Source organism: Haliotis rubra, unplaced genomic scaffold (assembly GCF_003918875.1).
Source record: "Haliotis rubra isolate DU_JTF1 unplaced genomic scaffold, ASM391887v1 Scf418, whole genome shotgun sequence".
NCBI lineage: Eukaryota > Metazoa > Mollusca > Gastropoda > Lepetellida > Haliotidae > Haliotis > Haliotis rubra.
Genome location: NW_025767100.1, coordinates 461,336 through 486,090, shown reverse-complemented (window position 1 = coordinate 486,090; position 24,755 = coordinate 461,336). Strand labels below are relative to the sequence as shown.

The following is a 24,755-nucleotide window of genomic DNA, read 5'->3' as shown; positions in this document are numbered from 1 at the left end:
AACTGTATCGAGATCTCGACGTGGTAAGTACTGAAGTAGGTTGGTAAGCCGGTGATCTGGATTCCCTAGTATGGCTAGGTGATCTGGTATGATATGAAGAACTAGTCCGGGTCGCTGTAGTTCCAGTTGGTGATCTGGTTCTGATTTGAGCTCTGGTTCGACCATCTGAATAGGATCGGCCATGAGATGTGGATCTGTACTGCGATCCTGATGGGTCAATGGCTCTGTAAGGTGATCTAGATCGTATAGGTGACCTGGGTTGGTAAGATGATCTGGATTTGTAAAGTGATCTGGATCGATTCGATGCACTAACTGGAAACTGTGATCGTGATCTGGATCTATAAGGTGATCTGCTTTGCAGTTGCGATCTGGCTTGATTTGGTGATCTGGATCGGTTAGGTGACCCAGATCGGTCCGGTGATCTGATTCGAAGTTGTGATCTGGATCGATTAGGTGATCTGGATCGGTCTGATGATCTACTTTGATGTTGTGATCTGGATCGGTTCAGTGATCTGGATCGGCTAGGTGATCTGGATCTGTCCGGTGATCTGATTCGAAGTTGTGATCTGGACCCGTTTGGTGATCTGGATCGGTTTGGTGATCTGGATTGATCAGGTGATGTGGATCGTAGTTGTGCTCTGGATCGTGACTGTGATCTGGATCGATCTGGTGATCTTGATCGGCACGGTGATCTAGATTGGGCTTGTGATGGTGATCTGGATCATGAAGGTGATCTAGAATGTTGTGGTGATCTAGAATGATGTGGCGATCTGGATCTGCGATTAGGTGACAAAACCTGAAGTGTTGATTAATGATGAACGTCCCCCAGCGACGCTGTTGTAGCCAGCTCCGTCTGGTTCAATGAACTGTAGGGAGACAGTTGGCTGGTTGAATGCGGTTGAGACAGTCGAGGGGATATGTACCGATGATCTGGATGATGATAGTGTCGATCTAAGGTCCCCTGGTAGTGTAGATGGGACAGGCACAAAGAATTATCGATCACAACCACCCGCGAGTGATCTGACACTATGGAAGGAGGTGATTGATGCGTACCTAATAGGTGCCGAACTTCCTCAGATGAGTAAGAATCTGATGAAGCGTCCATAAAATCCTCTTGAACCACAGACGTAGCTCTCTTTCGTGAAGGTACGATTTTCTGTCACTGTAACTTGATACGCTTGGCAGGAGTGGGATCAGATTCTGTTGATTTCCTGTCCCTATCGGCGATTCTCCGGGAGCAAACATGAAGGTAGGCCTTAAAATCCTCATCTTTTAGTGAATTACACTTGCCACATTGTTTGTTCCAGTTACATTGTCCAATACAGTCACTGCAAGACGAGGGACGAATAATTTGTCTTGCATTGAGCACAAACTTTCCTTTTCCTTGACTGATTATCAGTCTTCCCCATGATGGTAGGGTGAAATAATGTCACTAATATACAGCATGTCCACACAGTCGTGCGACAAGAAAGAGAATAATCATTCAAGGTAGTCACGTGGGCAATTAGTGGAGCATGCTGCAAGCTTTATTAGGAACTAGGAAGCTAATTAAGGAGAGCAGCATGGAGTGCATGAGCGAATGGACAAGGGGGCCTATGGAAAAAAGTTTACAGTCGTTCCACTAAAAGTCGAAGCAAGAGAGAGAGGTGAAAGTCATGAGATAGGATAAGTTTAAAAATTGATATTTTGTACATTTAACATGACGGTAAGATAAATACATTGTATGCTTCTCCTTCGGGTTATACAGTCTGATGTACGCCTCATTGTAGCAGGCGTGCATCAGACCATATAACCCTCGAGAGAAGCATACAACTTATATAAACATGTACTCTGAAGACCTGCACACAATCTGGAGTGACATGGCAGCCCCAGTCAAGTAACTGGATTTGGAGGTGAGAAGTGTGCCACTGTCCATATCACAGATGGCCAACCATAGCACTCAGATCAATATCAGCTCTAGCAGCATGGCTGTCAGATTTCAGATGTGGTCTCTATCTCTGATGTGTAGCAGATCTCTGATGTGGAGTCATATCTCTGATGTGTAGCAGATCTCTGATGTGGAGTCATATCTCTGATGTGTAGCACATCTCTGATGTGGAGTCATATCTCTGATGTGTAGCAGATCTCTGATGTGTAGCAGATCTCTAGAGTGTAGCAGATCTCTGATGTGGAGTCATATCTCCGATGTGGAGTCTTAGCTCAGATGTGAGAAGTGGAGCCAGATCTCGGGAGTGGAGACAGATCTTGGTGTGGACCCTATTCATGAGTCCATAGTTGACTTCATGAATGGCATTTCTGACTTCATTACTAACACAAACTGACTTCAGATTTCCCAGCTAAAAAGGGGGAATGAGATAACAATAGTTGTGACATTGAGATAAAAATAAAAACCTTGAGAGAAAAACATCCAATAAAAATGACATAAAATCTCTTGTGGAAAATAGCACTCATAAGATCTAGGTGAATATGGTGGTCATTGGTCTCGCTTGGTGAATGTGGCAAGAATCTCTCCTTTTGGACCTGAAACTGGCAGCCATTTCTGTGACCATTCCTGGTTGTCTTGGAGACACCATTGATAAGCTCCCATTATCTTGTTAATGGTGGACTGAAACAGTGTAGATAATTATGGTGAGTGATTGTTAAAATATTTATTCTCTAACTTTTAACAAAACAACTACAGCAGATGGAAGCATCTTTGATCAATGGTTGAAGTTGTTCTTATTCCAGCCTACAGTGTGTATTTGAACAGCATCCTCATTTACACCTAGTGTTTCCCCTGGACACTTTTAGCAGGGCTCAGCACCCTACCCATTTTATGTAGTGCCCTGTCCCATCTATTTGCTGCCCTGCCTTTCTTTTAATACAATAATTGATATTAACACTTGGTGGTTTTTAGTTTCTATTTCATGTTGAAGTTCAGTGAAATAACTGTGTTCTGTGAGACTTGAACTCACAGTTGAAGAATCATTGAATAACTTAACATTATACTTAGAAATCTGTCAGTGCATGCCCTCATTGCAATATGGGTGCCGCTTTTCAAATTCTGTTGCCCTGCCCTTGTTGGATCCTGGGAGAACACTAACACCACACTACTCTGATGGTGAGTGTATAACGTGAGCAGGTGCTGGGTATTTATCAAATCCTGACAGATACACTGGATAAACCAGAACGGCCCGGATGGTTCTTACCTTGATGATGTCCCAGACTAGTCTCTGACCCAGACATCCCCGGGGGCCAGCCCCGAAGCAGAACAGCTTGCTCTTCATGTCAGCAGAACTACAGGTAGAATGCATGGAACATTGAGAACATACAGAACTACAGGTAGAACACATGCATCATTTAGAACATACAGAACTACAGGTAGAATGCATAGAACATACAGAACTACAGGTAGAATGCATGGAACATTGAGAACATACAGAACTACAGGTAGAACACATGGAACATTGAGAACATACAGAACAACAGGTAGAATGCATGGAACATTTAGAACATACAGAACTACAGGTAGAATGCATGGAACATTGAGAACATACAGAACTACAGGTAGAACACATGCATCATTTAGAACATACAGAACTACAGGTAGAATGCATAGAACATACAGGACAACAGGTAAAACACATGCAACATTTAGAACATACAGAACTACAGGTAGAACACATGGAACCTTTAGAACATACAGAACTACAGGTAGAATGCAGAGAACATTTAGAACATACAGGACAACAGGTAGAACACATGCAACATTTAGAACATACAGAATTACAAGTAGAACACATGCATCATTTAGAACATACAGAATTACAGGTAGAATGCATAGAACATACAGGACAACAGGTAGAACACATGCAACATTTAGAACATACAAAACAACAGGTAGAGTGAGTGAGTGAGTTGAACAAAAGACAGGATGACCTGATGACAACTTATGTGGTAATGAAGGCATCAGATTCTCACCAGTTTGTCCACCGCTCGGGAAGGAATTCTTCCGGAGATTCAAATACAGCTGGGTCTCGGTGAGCAGCAAAGGTCATAAACACCACAGCATGATCCTTGGGGACCAAGTACCCATCAATCTCATAGTCCTGCCGACAGCATCAACAACGGCAGCATCAACATCATTGTTAATACACTTAGACACAAGCACAAAGGGCAATAACTCAATCACACTCACAGGCCTGGACATATAGGAAGAAGCTAATTCTCCTCCAAACTCCCATGTTATTTTTAAATCTCATGGGCCAGATAATCTCGGGCACAAGGTCAGGATAAACAAGGGCCATAACTCGCATCGCACACCTTCTTATGAACAGGTTTAAGAGATATCAATCCTCACAATTAATTAAAAAACGTAAATTTACATTTGATATCAAAAGTTGAAAAGACATGACAATCTCACCCTATTGTCTTTTGATATCAGAGATAACCATTGTCATTGGATTGTTACATCAGGATAACATGTGATATCATGTTATAATACTAAATACATAAAACTTGACATAAACTTTTTAATATAGGCTGCAAATTCATTGACTTCCTTAATTTCAAAGGATGTTTGAACAAGTTTCATTGAGATGATTTTATACAGGAATGGAGACTGACTTGCGTGACAATACGGCGTCCTCCAAGAAAAGCAGGGTAGAGACGTTGAACCTCCAGAAACATAGCGTCCATGAAGTCAGGATTGGATAGGCATTCCGTCTGCCAGGATAGCTGCCAAAGGTCAAGGTCATGTAAAAGATAATAATAAACCTTGTATTGTTTAGTCATCAATAACCTCTGAATAATAATAACAAACAGCAATCCTTCTGTTTATTATATTATTGTCTTCCTTAACAATCTGTAAAGTAACTATGATTTCCAGATTATCATCCATTACATCAAGTCGGTCACAGACCATGTGAGTTTTCATCTCCGGATGTCCTGATTTCTGGTGTCAGGTTTCTGCATTTCAAACCAAAGTTTGCTTTGTTTGTCATATAATAATAATAATATCCCAACTACACGACATCAGTTTGTAAAATAAATACAACAGTCTGAACGGACAACCAGTGACTGATATCATGAGCATAGATCTATGGACACGGACTATGATGCATCAACAAAGTCAGCGAGTCTGACCACTCAAACCTGTTTGTCAGCTCCAACTAACAGGGTTCCTCCAAGAGTAAGTCCAAGCTTTTGTGAAATATGACCTTGACCTTGACCTCCAAGTAATCAACTCTCCTGTCACAGTGTACATTGTCCCTATGATTGCTTATCTGTAACAGTTAAAGGAATGTAGACATTGTCTGCATAAAACATCAATGGGTAGTTGTGTACCTTGTCCTTCTGCCCAACCTCCACAGCAAAGGAGGTCAAGATGGAGGCCAGCGCCTTCGGGACGAGAGCAGACGTGAAAAGCAGGAGATGGTTGTTGATGAAGGTGTCATCATGTACTGCTGGGTCTTGAGCAATGGTGGACATGTGTTGCGGGAAGCTCTTGTCGGTCTTCACTCGTCTTTCCTTGATGACTTCTAGCAGTTTTTTCTGCATTGATAGAAAAACAAATATATACAAAGCCTCTAAAGAGTGAAAAGGTACTAGTTGTTGTACTAGAACTTCATTCCTCGTATTTCTGGGAATCAATGAGACATATATCTCATCTGCCAGCCTCACTGAGGAGATACCCCACCTTTACAAGGGTGGTTCTAGCTATTAAGGCTAAGGAGAGGCAGTCACCTTATCAACCAGAGCCTTACTGAGGAGATACCCATCGGGGTACAGGTATGATTCTACTACAACCTGAGTGTGAGGGGCTCACCTTAGCATCCAGAGCCTTACTGAGGAGATACCCATCAGGGGGCAGGTATGATTCTACTACAACCTGAGTGTGAGGGGCTCACCTTAGCATCCAGAGCCTTACTGAGGAGATACCCATCGGGGTACAGGTATGATTCTACTACAACCTGAGTGTGAGGGGCTCACCTTAGCATCCAGAGCCTTACTGAGGAGATACCCATCAGGGGGCAGGTATGATTCTACTACAACCTGAGTGTGAGGGGCTCACCTTAGCATCCAGAGCCTTACTGAGGAGATACCCATCGGGGGGCAGGTATGATTCTACTACAACCTGAGTGTGAGGGGCTCACCTTAGCATCCAGAGCCTTACTGAGGAGATACCCATCGGGGGCAGGTATGATTCTACTACAACCTGAGTGTGAGGAGCTCACCTTAGCATCCAGAGCCTTGCTGAGGAGATACCCATCGGGGGCAGGTATGATTCTACTACAACCTAAATGAGAGGGGCTCACCTTAGCATCCAGAGCCTTACTGAGGAGATACCCATCGGGGGGCAGGTATGACTCTACTACAACCTGAGTGTGAGGGGCTCACCTTATCAACCAGAGCCTTACTGAGGAGATACCCATCGGGGGGCAGGTATGATCCTACTACAACCTGAGTGTCAGGGGCTCACCTTAGCATCCAGAGCCTTACTGAGGAGATACCCATCCTGGGGCAGGTATGATCCTACTACAACCTGAGTGTCAGGGGCTCACCTTAGCATCCAGAGCCCTACTGAGGAGATACCCATCGGGGGGCAGGTATGATTCTACTACAACCTGAGTGTGAGGGGCTCACCTTAGCATCCAGAGCCCTACTGAGGAGATACCCATCGGGGGACAGGTATGATTCTACTACAACCTGAGTGTGAGGGGCTCACCTTAGCAACCAGAGCCTTACTGAGGAGATACCCATCGGGGGACAGGTATGATTCTACTACAACCTGAGTGTGAGGGGCTCACCTTATCAACCAGAGCCTTACTGAGGAGATACCCATCGGGGGGCAGGTATGATTCTACTACAACCTGAGTGTGAGGGGCTCACCTTATCAACCAGAGCCTTACTGAGGAGATACCCATCGGGGGGCAGGTATGATTCTACTACAACCTGAGTGTGAGGGGCTCACCTTAGCATCCAGAGCCCTACTGAGGAGATACCCATCCTGGGGCAGGTATGATTCTACTACAACCTGAGTGTCAGGGGCTCACCTTATCATCCAGAGCCCTACTGAGGAGATACCCATCGGGGGGCAGGTATGATTCTACTACAACCTGAGTGTGAGGGGCTCACCTTAGCATCCAGAGCCTTACTGTAGGTTGAAGCCCCACCTCTTCCAGGGATCTTCAGAGGTAGGGGCACAGAGATGATTCCTGTAAACAGAAAACCAAACGTTTTAAAAACAATTATATTTTATAGTTCTTGTTGTGAACAACATCCGTGCGGAGATAACCAAGACACAACCTTGTGGGGAACTGAACCTGTACCCTCAGCGTGATGAACCAACACTACACCACCTGCCTACCTCACCACCCTTATTTACCTTTATGTAACAGATCAGTCATAATAACAGTTATAGGTAGAATTCAAAATTAGTGGACAGGCAAATAAAATACATGTATATATAAATTATGCATAGATATTTCAAACACACTTATCAGACTTGTAAACCAACACATGATATTTTCAATTACTGAAACAGGAATTTTCCAAGAAAGGACTGGAAACATTATGCTTATGTAATAGTGTAATGATAGCGAACCCACCATGCCAGTGAGTGGTTGTCATGGATACGATGGTGTCACTGACTTCCTTTGAATCCTGGAAATCCAGTCCCAGAAAGAGGCTGAGGCAGATCTCCGTGACCAGCTGTTTGAAGAATGCATACAGGCACTTGGGACGGCTGCAAGGATAGTGTGACATCATCATTGTGGCGGGACTGTTTGTGTTAGTGAGTTGGTCATAAGTGAGTGAGTGATGCTTATATTCCCGCAATATCACGGCAGGGGACACAAGAAATAGACTTCACACATTGTACCCATGAGGGGAATTGAACCTGGGTTTTCGGCTTTAACCACTAGGCTACCAGTTGGTCTTAAACTCCGGGGTGTGGGGTGGTGTGGGGGTGGGGGGTTTTGGTTGTTGGTGCCAGGGGGTCAGCAATTTTGTACACACGTGCTTTGGGGAGTCACCAATTTTGTACATAAAAATATGCTTAAAATCATGCTTAGAGATGGGAAGGGGAGGGGGGCATTGATGTATCACACATGGGGTACCTATTTGGTACATAAATTTTAGGGGGGGGGGTCATTCACATTGTACATGCTTCTCCATAAAAATCATCATCACCTCCCCTAGCCATAAATTATGAACGGTCCCTAGGTGACAAAATGATTCAGCCCATGGTCAAAGGCTGCTGGCATGACAGTGAATTAGGATGACTTACACAACTGGGCCACACACTCCAAGTGTAGTAAGGGGAGTTATCTCCCCTTTTAAAGCTACAGGTAACCCCTCACAGCAACAGCCAGATTGTGGCCCAGTGACAGCTCCCAACAATGTCGGGAACTTTACAACCATGTATGGAGTTTAACTGACAGATGTGTTTACAAACATGTAATTTTTAGAGTAAAATTGATATTTTATACTTATCCTGACTCATGCTCTTTTTGCTTGTCTTCTTCTTCTTGCGAACATAGTGGAACACTTGTATCTCCCTAATTGAAGCTCCCTTCAATGTAAAATCACTAATTAGTACTCACCACGAGTTACCTCCCTTCCACAAGCGCGGGAACGAGGGCGCCACCTCTACCCATGTGCCTCACTCTCTCCTCATATACTGAGCCCAACATTTGAATTTACAGGGAAATCCAAAGTGTTATGTGGGGAGGATGGGAGGGAAGCTTACCTCATGAGTCAGGATAAGTATAAAATATCAATTTTACTCTAAAAATTACATATTTTTCCTTATCCTGACTCATGCTCTTTTGCTTGTAGAATCCTCTACGGCAAAGGAGGTGGGAATATATAATACTTTGGATTTTAATAATTAGTGATTTGAACTGTGATGATTGTAATAACCCTATGGGAACTTCATAAAGGCACTGAACTGATGAATTCCTGCTGCAAACTTATCAGCTGCCATATAAAGGTTATTACAATGTACTTATTATGATAAAGTATATATAACATTAATACAATGCTTAAGACTAATAGACTTAAGCTTGTTAATATGCTAGTATAAACTCCTTAGAGTTTGTTAGCTAAAATACTTAAAGATATATAAACATAGTACTAAGCTTAAGATATGATTAAACTTAAGCTAATTATATAATAGCAAAACTCTTTAGAGTTTGTTAGTTAATATACTTATATGATATAGATATAATGCTGAGCTTAAGATATGAATAAGCTTTAGCTACATATATAATAGCAAAACTCTGTAGAGTTTGTTAGCTAATATATTTTTACAATATGAGTATAGTACTGTGCTTAAGATATAATTAACTTAAGCTACATATACAATAGCCAAAAACTCTGTAGAGTTTATTAGCTAATAGATTTATAATGTAACCATAGTACTAAGCTTAAGATAAGATTAGACTTAAGCTAAATGTATTAAGCAAAAAACTCCTTAGAGTTTATTAACTAATATACTTTTATGTTATAAACATAGTACTGAGCTTAAGATATGATTAAACTTAAGCTATATATATAATAGCAAAACTCCGTGGGAGTTTTGTTAGCTAATACATTTTATAATGTAACCATACTGCTTAAGATATGATGAAACTTAAGCTAATTGTATAATAGCAAAAAACCCTTTAGAGTTTGTTAGCTAAAATACTTATATGATATAAACCTAGTATTGAGCTTGTGAAGGAAACCTTAAGCTACATATATAATAGCAAAAACTCTGTAGAGTTTGTTAGCTAATACATGTTATAATGTAACCATAAAGCTTAAAATATGATGAAACTTAAGCCAAATATATAATAGCAAAAACCTCTTTTAGATTTTTGATAGCTAATATACCTATATGATATAAACATAGTACTGCGCTTAAGATATGAATAAGCTTAAGTTACATATATAATAGCAAAAACTCCGTAGAGTTTGTTAGCTAATACATGTTATAATGTAACCATATTGCTTAAGATATGATGACACTTAAGCCAAATAGCAAAAAACTCTTTAGAGTTTGTTAGCTAATATACTTATATGATATAAACATAGTACTGAGCTTAAGATATGAATAAGCTTAAGCTACCTATATAATAGCAAAACTCCGTGAGAGTTTGTTAGCTAATATATTTTTTACAATATGAGTATAGTACTATGCTTAAGATATAATTAACTTAAGCTACGATATAATAGCCAAAAACTCTGTAGAGTTTGTTTAGCTAATGCATTTATCATGTAACCATAGTACTACTCTTAAGATATGATTAACTTAAGGTAAATATATAATAACAAACTCTGTAGAGTTGTTAACTTATATATTGTATGATGTAATAATCATAGTACTGTGATGATAAAAGGAACTTAAGCAAATTATATATAGCATGTAGCTATTTAGTACTGTTATAAGATAAGTAGAAATCTGTAAGATTGACTTATCTTCTCCGAGGAACTGTCAACTGTTGTGCGAGGACCATGGGATCAAATTGGTGGATACCTGAGACGTCCTCGGTGGTGATATCTCTCAGATAATGGTTGGCAACCACCATATCGGATCTCCAGAAATAAACCCTCCATTATTTCAAATAACATTTGTGTAGATCAATTGTAGAAGTTAGCGCTCTAATATCATGAGTATTAAAGGCTCATGGAGGGTCGGATTGGGTCCATCCGCCTTGTATGCACGTGAGTATGACAGTTCTGATCCAAACGGAGATATAGTACGTGAGACTTCATTCTGGCGTAAGTTGATGATAGAGGAAATAATCTTTTGCATTTTTCCTCCTGTTTGGTTCGGTGGAGATAAATTTACAGTGCTCTTGCTGGCCATCGTGATAGAATCATCGTATCATGGAGTCCAAGTATGTCATCCAGGCGTGTTTATAAACCTCACTTGTGAGGTGTTGGAGCACTATATTCAGATCCCCAAGTTGGAGGGTGAAACTTCCGCTTTAATTCTCCAATCAGAAAGCTTAAGTAGGTTTACTAACCATCTAGTTGTGTTAGTAGCTTAATGATGAAATTCAGCTGTAGTCTGAGACGCTGTGGATTTAGATCCACTTGTATCCCGTCCGCTCTAGGTTATTCGCCATAAGTCCTTTGACGATGTAGGTGCACAACCAGGTGTGTCTGTCCTCGCTGAACTTTTTATGTAAAATCGCCTGACTGCCGTGTGCCCTCGCCCTAACTTGACAGGGAGGTCTCTAATCTGAAGAAAGCAGCCCAATCATGAAGGTTCAGATTAACTGGACTGTAAGGAGGCTTGCTCGCTCACTGATATATAGTTGTCACTTGTAACGTAAGTCTTGAACTGTGAACTAAGATCGACCTTCATGTGAGGGTCGTTGTCCAACGCGTCCAATCAGAACAAGGCATTTTGATTCTGTAGAATACCCGCCAGTGATGTCACCGTGTGTAGCAGGAAAAACCTTGTATAAAATCTTGCCGCCGCTGATATTAGCATAATCGTCGGTCTTCACCGTGAAGCTTCCCCGGTTACCCGAAAGTGACCACGTGTTTCGAGGGTTAAAGGTAAACGCCGAAACCTCCGCCGTAAATACCTCGATCTGTAATATTAATGCTGGGTAGGTTATTTTCCTGGCTGTCGTGGAAAGTAACTTCAGTTTTGAATATAATCTCGACTTCCTTATATAAAGGTACAATAAACTCTGTAAGTTGTCAGCTTGTAGACTGTATACATGAATGTATCGCCATAATTGTAGAATTAAAGCTGAACTTGTTGTACATATTTCTTCTCAGAAACGCTGACGATTATGAGTTATACTTTCGCTGTAACAAGGCTGCTGTTCAATTTCGATATTGAATTGTTCGCAGATGTGCTGTAATGGTCACGCATGTAGATAATCGTGATCGTAGTCCGGGATTGCATATTCTAGCAATCTATAACGGAAAGGTTGATTCCTGTGAAGATCTATGAAACGCCGCTGACTAATTAATACAGCTGACGCTCTGTGTTGTAAATAGCCTGTGCAATTGTCTTCGCAGTTTATAGATCGGCATATGGCATACAGTTGATAGACAACTTATGCGATGTCTTGAACGGACTGACGAGTAGCTATATATGACGAAAGTGGCTAATATATGGAGACCTTGGAGGAGATTTCCTCGGTGGACGCCGAGAGACTTCGCTAAGCTCTCGAAGCATCCATTCTAGATTTTCTGTGTGAAGCAGACTTGTAGCCACTTAGCCTTCGCGACCTTCGCTAAGGTATCGAAGTCAGAGCCCCATCAGTATATATATATATGAGCTTGCTTCGAATCCACCTCTGTGTTCAACAGGAGTGAGTGAGTGAGTGAGTTTAGTTTTACGCCGCACTCAGCAATATGTGGGTCGGGTGAAGCGCTACCTCCGCTGACGCCCCTTGTAACTGGTGAGGCTCTAGCTCTTCGCGGAGGTGGCCTGGGACTTCCTTAGCGAAGCGTCTAGAGTCCGATCAATATATGAGCCGCTAGCTTCATACAGGGTGTGGTTCTTGCTGGTTCTGCATAAGTAGAGCCGAGTAGATCATCCTATCATCTTCAGTAAGTCGTGGTCACTTAAATCTGGTGATAAGAATCTCATTGATCGCTCTAGATCTATTAAGGCCAAGAACATACCTCTGGCGCTTGAACTTTTATGGCTTTATGGTAGGCTGTGTCCACATTCTGTGGCACCGCAGCAATCGAAATCGATCGGAGGTAAGGTGATGGCGCCTGCATCGCCTTCCTTTATCAGGTATGTCTGCTGAGTTGCCACTCTTGGAAGGTGAAGAGAGATCTAGGTTGTTTACCATCCAATATCGTATCTCAGCCGCCTGAGAAAAATGATGCCTCCATCATCTTCTATCCCAGCACGCTGATGAGAGTTGATGCTCTTCTGATGGTGGACTGTGTATTTCTATCTCTATGTCGGGTGACGCCGGGGAGACCTGACTGTAGACTTGTGCGCAGACTTGTGTGGTGACCTGTGAGGCGATCGGGCGCATGGTGATGTACGAGGAGAGGGCGCTGTGAACGCCGAGGAGATCGCCTTGGTGATCTGGCGCCTATGGGTTGACCTTCGGAGACCTGTGAGGAGAATGTTGATAGCTTCGCCGAAGCTCTTGTGTGAGTCAGGTGTCCTTCGCCGGCTCTTCGCTAAGCTTCCTCCGCCCCGTCCTGGGGAACGGCGACTTGACCTTCGCTGAAGGCTTCCGTGAGGTCTGGTGGTCTGAGTCCGCATCTAAGGATGAAGCCGAGGAAGGTGATGATCTATCCCGCTTCTTCGAAGGCCTTCGCCGAGGTCTCGCGACTTCCTTCGCCGAAGGTGGCTTGCCGTGGCTGCTACGCTGATCGGGGGTGCCTCTGGGGTGTCGCTCATGCTTGGAACCTTCGCCGGCTGCTCAGGCCTTGGGCTGGCTGCTTCTCCAGTCTGTAGTGGCCGGCCCATCATGATCATGATTTGCCGCACAGTTCATCTGGGATGGTCTGGCGACGGCGTAGTCGGTGCCCTCTCTGCGATGTTAGCGGCGGGCCCTCAGGGAAGTCGCCTGGACGCCAGTGTAGAGACATCAGGCTGCATGGCGATCTCTGCTGATGTCACTGTGCTGTCTCCGGTCGCTTCTTGTGGCGTCGACGCCGGGATGATGATCGGCTGATCATCGTAGAGGCCCAGTTCAGCGGCTGGAACAATCTCGGTTGAGAAAGTCCTAGTAGACTTCGCTGATTTCCCCTCAGAGGTCGACGCTGCCCTGGGGTGCGTAAGTCTGGCGCTGGAGTGTTGGTAGCACAGACCCTCAGGAAGATCATAGAATATCAGCGCTGCCACACATCAGGCTGCATGTTGATCTCGCGCTGACATCACTGTTGCCGACATCGGTCATTCTTTGACGTACATCAGGTATGATGATCGGCTGATCATCATACAGGCCCAAATCGCGACGGAACAATCTCTCGCTGAGAAAGTTCAAGTAGACTTCGCTGATTTCCCCTCAGAGGTCGCTGTTGAGATGCAGTAGAAAACCCTCTAGTCTTCGGCGCGACGATGGGATGTCTGGGGAAGCAGGACGCTTGAGGCGGGCGGACTACGCCCCACGCCTTCCACCACCACTCTAGCGGAACACCAGACGGGAGGGGGTCGACCAACAGCAGTAGACTGGCGAGGGGTTTAGGTGTACCAGTCATGGCTAGACTCTGCATACGCGACTCTATCTGCTGCTGCCTCAAACGCAGTAAGTAATTATTTATTAAAGGCAGAATTGGATAAATTAGTACCGCAACTGCAACGCGAATAAAATGAAACATGGCGCAGTACAGCTAGGGCATATTAAATGCGATCAGCAGCAGAATAAAACGTAATGTGCAACAGTACAGAATTTTTATCAACGTAATCCACTGAAACAACACGGCCCCGTGAATAAACAGTAGAAACACGACTAAATATCAATATATAATTGTTGAAGGATACTAGCTAAACCTCTATAGATGTCTATATGAGGTAACTAACTAAATATAATCAAAGGATATAGTGTGTCGGGAGACACAGGCGCTCTCACGTCCAGCTCACTGGGCGAAGAAGGAGAGAGTGAGGCACATGGGTAGAGGTGGCGCCCTCGTTCCCGCGCTTGTGGAAGGGAGGTAACTCGTGGTGAGTACTAATTAGTGATTTTACATTGAAGGGAGCTTCAATTAGGGAGATACAAGTGTTCCACTATGTTCGCAAGAAGAAGAAGACAAGCAAAAGGAGCATTAGTCAGGATAAGGAAAAATAAGTAATGTATGAATTCTCTTCATCACCTGAACTGGTATTTTGTTTGTTTATTAGGGACCGTTCATAATTTATGGCTAGGGGTGTGATATGATGATTTTAAGGGGGTCACCCATTTTGTTCTGGGGAGGTAGGGGTCTTGGAGCTCCAAGACTGAACACTATAAAGTATTTACCTGGTGTCCATACTGGCAAGTTTTTTGTTGAGAACCCTGTTGATGAAAAGATTCACATTGTCAGTGTCACGATCATGATATCAGTTCTGTGTATTCATGTCAAGCTTATTTGTACTGATGTCTTGATGAGCTGTATCCTCTTAGATTCTACCAAACATTTCCGGTGGTAATATTTATTACACCATTCACCATAACCATGACAACAGCTATATAAACACAAGTATGCCTTACCTAAATAAACTTACCTTTTGCTTTGTCATTATGTTTATTGTTAATGTGTTATTAAAAATGAACTAACTTTATTTAGTTCCTTCTGCGACTGAATGTATTTGTGGCTACATCACGATGGCTTGCCAATAACCAAGAACTGGCTTGCCAAACAAGCGGTTGACAACATGAGCAAGAATCCATATCTGTTACCATGACAACCAACCAGGTCACACTATAAGTTGTAGCATTGGGATGAGGGTTATACAGGGTTTTATGCATCCCTCGTTAGGTTTTATCCACCGATCTGGAGGCGAGGTTGATGAAACCTAATGAGGGACACATAGAACCCTGTATACCTCAAATCATAATGCTACAACGAATTTATCTTACCGAATGTTTAAATCTCTCATTATGTAAACCTAACCTTAAAACAAACTGAAATTCAATCATATCTTTTACTAACATCGTACCGACTAGTCGATCAAAACCACTGGCTCACGGTTCACTGACTGCTGTGGATGCATGCTTTTTCAATGGGGTGGGGTATAAAGGAATATATTCTCACGCGGAAAGATTTATATCCCACTTGGGCGGTGTATGGCCGTGCAATTTGTTCAAAGATCACGTGAACCAATCAGAGATGGACATTCTTACATGAAGTAGGATAAACTGTCTTAACAGAATATTATTTATAGGATATTTATATAGCGCACATATCCACGCACTAGTGCATGCTCAAGGCGCTGGTATTTTTCCCTCGATCATTGGATGTCAATCTGAACAGCACATCGCATTATCAATCTCAACTCCCCTGGGAGATATACAACTATTGCAGCCACTGACTGGTTGGTTATTGTGGCTTTCTCATCCTAACGAGGTACCCATTCACAGCTGTGTGGATTGGGATACATAGTCACAGTACTTTGTCCATAGACTGCACGTTTCTGTACCCGCAACTAGGTGTTTGCACATATTCATGTGGCCACCATCTGGTCAAATACCAACGGATTTGTGGGTTCTTTTAAGTGCACAGGGTTGTGTACTGTACACTAGGGGTTGTGACAACACTGAAAGAGTCTGTCACACAAAAACTCTTTTACACCGGTCACAGGTGGGCTCGATCCCGACACCTCAACCTCGCTGGATCTTTAGCCTGGCGTCTTAGCCAGCTAGCCCACCGCTTATTATAATATCAGAAATGGTATGAGAGCTAGGGATGTAGTATTCCCCTGAATTGCTATGAAACACAATGTTTCCTGATTACATACTGACAGATGTCATCAAATACATAATGACTGGTTGGTGTTGGGTAAATACATCATAACTCTTGGGAATGTGTTATTAAATACACAAGGACTCACAAGATGGTGTTTTGTCAAATATACAATGTATTTTTTAGGATCCATTGTCAAATACACAAAAACTCTCACAATGTTTCGTGAGGGAGGTATTTTGTCAAATACACAAAAACTCTCACAATGTTTCGTGAAGGAGGTATTTTGTCAAATACACAAAACTCTCACAATGTTTCGTGAGGGAGGTATTTTGTCAAATACACAAAAACTCTCACAATGTTTCGTGAGGGAGGTATTTTGTCAATGCATGACTCATACATGAATGAAGGTATATCCAAAACCAAAATGAGCCAAGACTTGATTGACAGTGTGAGACTTGACAGCTTATGAACATGCTCATTACATCAGCCTCTGGTTTGTCTTGATCGGAACTATTTATTTACCAGTCATTCTAATATGGGTGTTGTATTGCTGACTATGGCATAAAACAGCAACAATGTCAATACAAATCTTCAACAAAGCTAAAAATTACTATCTCTTTAGCAATGATATGAAAATAGTCCTTGTGTACTGTTTTTCACAGATTGGCATATTATTCATATGAATTAAGAAAAAAATTATTTTAACAATTTAATCGCTATCAGTTGTCAGCTACAATTTCATGTCAGATGAAAGTAGAAGAAACCCACAATCCATACATTGGTCAAAACAGGAAAAAACATGGTAAAGGGACACAACTCTGCATGTGTCCAGTAACGGATGTCAGTTAACACGGAGCCTCACTCAGTACCTGTCAATGGTCTGGTGGTAGGTGCGGACACTGTCTTCTGTAAACAGCTGACTCAGAGAGTGCCGTAACACCTGCGCCTCCGCACCTGAGGCAAAAGAACGTAGATAACAGTAACCATGGTAACACAGAATCATGCCACATCCTTACATCTTAACATCACTGATGTTTTTACATTAGACATCATAATGCTGAATATTACAAAAATATGAGTGCATAATGCTATTGCAGTGGTTTACACATAAAACATATTAGAATTTGTACTGACATTACAGCTATACAGAACATCCAAACCAAGGTAACTGTTCCAGATTTGTCAAAATGTATTTTCTTGAGAATAGTGCACATACAAGCATAATGCACAGCCCCATCTGGGCAATGCCGTATTTTGGAACTAAATCATATCCCTTCAGCAAAATTCAAAGAAATAAACAGGTGAAAAAATATTTCAACAAAAACATGAACTTTGCCATATATAACCAGAGTGATACAACTATACATGACAGTTTGAATTAAAAATTGTAGATACTGTTTTGCTTGACATCATTACATGTGTAAGCCATGTTTTGCTTGATTTAAGAAATTTGTTTGACATCATTACATGTATAAGCCATGTTTTGCTTGACATCATGTGTTTTGTTGACATCATTACATGTATAAGTTTTTTGTGAACATACATGTATAATTGTTTTGCTTGACATCATTACATGTATAAGGTTTTGCTTGACATCATTACATGATATAAGCCATGTTTTACTTGACATCATTACATGATATAAGCCATGTTTTGCAGGAATTATGATTCCTCCATGTATTTTCTCATAAACTAAGCTTGAAATTGCGATCAGTAGCCTGCTCTGACAGATTTTCTACCAGATTTGCAGGTGATTCAGTTAGAAAATTTCCAGTTATATAACCCCTAAGAATTTTTGTGCAATGAAGAAATTGTATCTGAAACTATCAATATAACAGGAATGCTATATTCCAGTAAAACAGAAGTTAAGTTGCAGCTTTTACTATTTTAAGTATATAACCAGTAACCATAGGAAAACACTTTGTGACAGCTGACGGTTATTGATGGATGTTTTATATATTTTGATCACCAAATCACCTTTGTTATCAGTTATTTTGATCACTTTTACGAATCACCTTTGTTATCAGTTATTTTGATCACTTTAACAAATCACCTTTGTTATCAGTTATTTTGATCACTTTTACAAATCACCTTTGTTATCAGTTATTTTGATCACTTTAACAAATCACCTTTGTTATCAGTTATTTTGATCACTTTTACAAATCACCTTTGTTATCAGTTATTTTGATCACTTTTATCAACAAATCACCTTTGTTATCAGTTATTTTGATCACTTTAACAAATCAAATCACCTTTGTTATCAGTTATTTTGATCACCTTTGTTATCAGTTATTTTTTAACAAACCTTTGTTATCACCTTTGTCACCTTTGTTATCAGTTATTTTGATCACTTTAACAAATCACCTTTGTTATCAGTATTTTTTTACAAATCATCACTTTAACAAATCACCTTTGTTATCAGGTATTTTGATCACTTTAACAAATCACCTTTGTTATATCACTTTAACAAATCACCTTTGTTATCAGTTCTTTTGATCACTTTAACAAATCACCTTTGTTATCAGTTATTTTGATCACTTTAACAAATCACCTTTGTTATCAGGTATTTTGATCACGAAAATATGAATGTTAGATATATATATCAAACTACAACAAAAATGGCTTTCAATGCCAGTGGGCGTGATCTGTTTCACTGAATCAATTGAATTTACTGAAATGTATGTATAAATAATGGTAAATGAAATTATCATTCTGAGATGCTTCGGTGAAAGATCAAAGGCGCTGACAGTACTTTATCAGACGATAATGTGCACTTTTTGCATTACGTCACCATGTACTGGCGTCACTGTGCCATTCTAGTCTGCCCCCTCGTAATCGAACACTTTTTGCATTACGTCACAATGTAACCGACGTCATGTCAGTTGTCAGTCGCCTCATACAGCCTCCTACAGTAAACTTGGTTTGCAGTTGCTTCACTCAGCTAACATCACTGGTGGAAACATTACGTTTATGTATTCCAACGGATAAAATGTCGCAGTTTCACTCACAATTTTACAGCGACACGGTAACATTGGCAATGTTTACATTCCCACAATGCTAACGTGGAATGTCGCTTTGACTAGTCAGCTTCATCTGGATGTACTGATCATATTACCCCATATGGTCTACGTTAATCACAGATGTAATTAAAATAATATAGAGAAGATATTTTACCCGAACATAAACCGTCATCAAACTGTTTATCATTTGTTATTCTGGAAACGTTCGTTTTAACGTAGGGGGCAGACACGTCAATAGAACAGCGCGTCAGTAAGCCCTGTGCGAGGATTCTTAATTTTATGTCACAGACACCGTCGTTTGTTTTCTGCCTTAGATTAATCGTAATTATCTTTAGAAAGTATTAAATTTGGCATCTTAAAAAAGAAATACAGTTCGCTCTACCACCATGTAGAGTGTAATAAAGCATACTTTCGCCCTGAACTATTATAGTTAAAGCACGAGGACGCTTGCTTGCGAGCGAACTGTATTTCTTAAATAACAATAATATACTTGGAGTCTTGCTTTGTAGCATTATCTGTTACCTTCATATGATTTAAGGTGGTATTTCATCTAGATTACTGATACTCAGTACAACAAATTACAACACAGTTCAACTTGCAACTTAATATATATCTGTACAACATAACATAACTCTGTACAACTTAATACAACCCAGAACAACAAAATAAAATAAAACTATGTAACTCAATACAACAGACAGTTTAACTTAATTTAAGTTAACTCAATACAACACAGTACAACCAGGCACAACTCAGAATGTATTGTACATTTTTCTCCACATATTTGTCAATAACATGCTATATATAGAGTAACCTATATTAGCATAGTTAGCGGAATGTTCAATGAGAGATCAGTCACAAGAATAAATAGCTTTGATAACATTGATTTCCTCTTCACAGCTGTCGTGACAGACTTACTCATTTTGACATCACAAATCACTGACTCAATACAATAAATCAGTTTCTCTTTCCCTAAGTTTGACTTAAATCTCCCGTCTTCACCGACCCAGCAAATATAACTGAGTGACGTCAAAATGAGTTAAACAATAGGGTGATATGCACAGGAATTGTACTCATCTTGGTCCTGATAAAAAAGTATACAAATTACAATGATTAACTCTTAATGTTTTGTTGATAAAGTGAGTGAGGGAGTGAGTTGGGTTTTACACCACTTTTAGCAGTATTCCAGCAATATCACGGCGGGGAACACCAGAAATGGGCTTCACACATAGTCCCCAAATGGGAAATCGAACCCGTGAGGAGCGAACACATTAACCACTAGGCTACCCCACTGCCCCGCTATGGTTTGCGAGTGTACTGTACCCATGTGGGGAAATGAACCCGGGTCTTCGACGTGATGAGCAAACACTTTAACCACTGGGCTACCCCACCGCCCCTTGTTGATAAAGAGTAATCATAGGACATGCATATGAGTTAGTTGGGGTTTTTGTCCAAAAAATCCATCAATTCTGACTATAGATTTTCTCCTAATGAAAGTTCAGAAAAGACCCTCTCCATGTTTTGTACTAAAGACACAAGTTCTCAGTACTACCCTACTGAATTAGGAAGATGTTATCCATACACTGTGTCTTCTCTGTCATCAGTCATCTTGTAAGAAATGCCCATCAAACAATGTTTCATTATCGTAAGTAGAGTCAATGTTCCATGATCCATCCCTAAACCATAACCATGGCAACCCCAACACTGAAGCCAGCAACAATTAGCAGAGGACTGAAAAATCATGTTTATCCAATCTGCTACTTTAATAGTACTTACCATTGGTAAACAAGATATTGTCCCCAAATATCTGCCCCATGAACGCCTTGTATCCAAGCTCCAGGTGCTCTCCGCCATCTGCAATACAGAACAGTCGTAATGACACGAGGATGGATGACACACAAGGCTAAACATCAGCAGTATGGGATTCACCTTCTCCAGACTAAGCGTCCCATCAGGACAAATTGAGAAGAAAATCATTATATTATTTTATTCAAATCTGAGACCATTATAAACATGTTTAAGTTCCTATTTTCTTAAATTTAGATTATTTAACACTGTATTTTGATGCATTCATGTACGACTAATTATTCAAGTCTCTTCCTCTTCACCATGTTTGTTGTTCCTGCTATGAGTGAAGCTAAGTCAGCTGTGAAATTCCATTTACAATAAACACTGAATCCATTTCTTCATTTCTGAAGTGAAGTAGTCACTATCCCTCATATCATTTAATTTCAGAAGTGATGTCACTATCCCTCGTATCATTCACTTTTGGTAGTGATGTCACTATCCTCGTATCATTTACTTTCACTATCCCCCAGTTATTTTCAGTATATTGATAAGTGATGTCAATATTTTCAGTATATTGATAAGTGATGTCAATATTTTCAGTATATTGATAAGTGATGTCAATAGTTTCTACAATGAAGCATGTTTTGCACAGTACCTGCCAGCACTTTCTCCACTCCGCTGTTGGAACACACGAACACTGTTGGCTTGTTCAGGAAGCGAAGAGAAAACACCCTGGACTTGTTTTGAGTCATGTACTTCTCTAGAAAATCTCTTGGGTTTTTGTAGAATTCGTACGACTTATCTCCAAGCAAAGGCCAACCTACAGACCCTGGAGCAGTTGGGCTGGTTGCCATTGTCTATAAATGTCTGGCAGATATTTGTGTAAATCAAAGATATTGACAGTTGACTGCTAACATGCAAATGCCTGCGTCGAGACTATCACAGTACTTGATATATCCAGCAGAAGATGAACAACCTCAAGGCCTCACATTCATGGTATCATATGATCTGTTCAGCTGATCTCTCGGGAATCAATGCAACTGAAACAGACTAAATGTACTGGCCTTCTGACACATATTAAGTGAGTGGTTAGGTTAGCGTTACGCTTTTAGCAATATTGTGGTGGGGGACATCAGAAATGGGCTTCACATATTGTACCCATGTGGGGAATCAACCCTGGTCTTTGGTGAGAGACTTACCCCACTACCCTCATATATATCAAGTGCAACAAGTAGGCAATAACACATTATAAAACACATGATAATGCATTGAGATGATTAGCAACAGGCCATAAACAGGAATGTGATCATGGTGATTACTTGCACATGCAGAAACAAATTAGGACTGATCAGTGGGCAAGTACATTTTCCTAAGATGACCATAAATATTATGAAGAATGTATTTTCCGAACATGTTTTAAATCACGTGAATGCTACAGTGGAAAAGTGGGTTCAGACTAAAACGTCACCTGGCGAAAATGGCACCATTTGGACATAACGGAACCTCGACTTGGCGAAAACGGCTACAAATCTTATGGCGAAAACGGCACCAAATAAAATCTTAATCATTGGGAAAATCTTATTTGTCATTAGATAATCTGAATACAGAATTTTGGAATGCGTCTACTCTGCCGACAGTGATTGGAAAGTTTGTGTTAGCTGATAATCGGATTCCAGTATGTTTAGATAATGAATGTGTCTACTCTGTCGACAGTGATTGTAAAGTGAATCCCATAGCCGATAATCGTCTTGTAGAATCAACAATCAGTTTAGAAATCAACAACTGCTCGAACGTACTGGCGCTGCAGTGTCAGGAACAAGACGACCACGTGTCCTGCATCTGTTATTCAGTTCGGGGCTTCATTTGAAGAGGGGAAACACTGCCATGGCCATCCACCCCAACCAGGCCAGTTGACAGCAATCCGAGTGAGAGTGGAGGTATTTATCGTCTTTGTTTAATAATTGACAGTCACAATAATTTAGTAGATTGTTAATTGGCCTTTAATTGAGCAGTGTGTTAATCGGCCTGTAATTGAGTAGTGTATTAATCGACCTGTGTAATTGTGTAATTGTTATATATTAATAACAAGGTGGGAGAACAGTCACTAGGGCTCTACAGGCTCATCTCAGAGCTCCATCGTGAGCCCAGCCTCCTACCCCTTCAGACAAGGCTTATACAAGAAGGAAGGCTGAAGGCATACATCCGCAAATCATCAACAGCTAGGCAGGAGGAGGTATTTGAACTTTGGAGTTTGTTCAAGGATGGTGACCTGTCTCTGTCACAACTACTGTCAAGATGTGCGATTATCCACGGACCAATCGTTTAGTGAATTGCTGCAATTCATGAAAAGACATTCATGGGATATATAAGCATCCGGCCAAATATGGACTTTGACGTAGATTCACACCGTTGTATAAGAACATGTGTTATGTGTTATGTTGACAGTGCTTTTGTTATCGTCATACTGTGTTTTATATATGTTGATATAAGCTTGCTAATGTTATAATGAAACGAACTAAAACATAAAAGTCAACATCATACTGTGTTTTATATATGGTGCCGTTTTAGCTCAGAAATCAGTAACCGTTTTCGCCAATATGGTGCCGTTTTCGCCAAACGATTTTGGTGCCATTCTGCTGTGGTGCCGTTTTAGCTATAACACTGGAAAAGTCTGCAAATCTTACAAAAGGGAAGGATAAAAAATGTAACACATTTTAATAATTATACCTTATCACAGTTGTATAACTGAAATTAAATATTTCTTATCATATTTAAACGCTACCCAGATAGCATTCGGACGTTGGCCCACCGTTGGCAAAACCATTGCCAACGTTGGGCCAACATCTGAATGCTATCTGGGTAAGGGCTTGGCCCTCTCAGCTGGCTGCTTGGGGAATGAATGTCTTCTACATTAACGTGTATACCTGTCAATACAACACCCTATGAAAACTGGAATAAGTATGGCATGCATGGAAAGAGATTATGACTCAGCAGAATTTTTCTTTCCACTCACAAACCTTACATTACTTCCTCGAGTACACATATGACATACAGCTAGCGAAGTATCAGTCTGACGGCAATACCCAACGTTCATGAATAACTTTACAAAGTCAAATGAAATATCTCAACACTAGATGCAGCGATTGTGAAAACTGAAATCATCTACATCATGCAACTATCAAGCTAAAACTTCACTTGTTATTCATATAGCTGAAGATTAATTTGTCGAGGTGGCAAACTCAAAATGTCAAACTAATCTGCCCACCACATGATGACAGTGATAATAGGAATGTTAAGCTGATTATGATGAAATGTCAAATGTTATTTTTATCGGCGAGTTTCTAGCTTAGCTAATTCATGTTTCCAGCTCAGCTAATATTCATGATGAAATAAATTTGTTTCCAAATCGACATTTTCTCAAAACTATTACCTGTCGTTGGTTACAAATCGCACGGCTCCCACAGTCACCACCGTTGATCGGCATATCCCTCAGCTTACACCCTTGGGAGGGTTAGCTAGCGTAACCTGTCGCCTGAAACAATCCATGGCCACTCATCCGCATCCATTTCCGCAATAAACAAAAACGATCGTGCCATT

The 24,755-nt window shown here is 41.0% G+C and overlaps 1 protein-coding gene across 1 annotated transcript; it reads right to left on the bottom strand.

Moving 5' to 3' along the window:
* Positions 1-1,687: 1,687 nt before the first annotated feature.
* Positions 1,688-24,723, bottom strand: LOC124288434 (cytochrome P450 716B1-like). The gene is made up of 12 exons (XM_046724953.1): positions 24,589-24,723; positions 21,814-22,208; positions 21,147-21,224; positions 17,220-17,304; positions 14,925-14,960; positions 7,590-7,726; positions 7,117-7,196; positions 5,326-5,532; positions 4,606-4,716; positions 3,961-4,088; positions 3,189-3,276; positions 1,688-2,605 (listed from the first exon to the last, which is right to left on the bottom strand). Exons 2-12 carry the CDS (start codon positions 22,010-22,012, stop codon positions 2,474-2,476), a joined length of 1,281 nt encoding a protein of 426 aa, XP_046580909.1. The 5' UTR covers positions 22,013-22,208; positions 24,589-24,723; the 3' UTR covers positions 1,688-2,473.
* Positions 24,724-24,755: the final 32 nt, after the last annotated feature.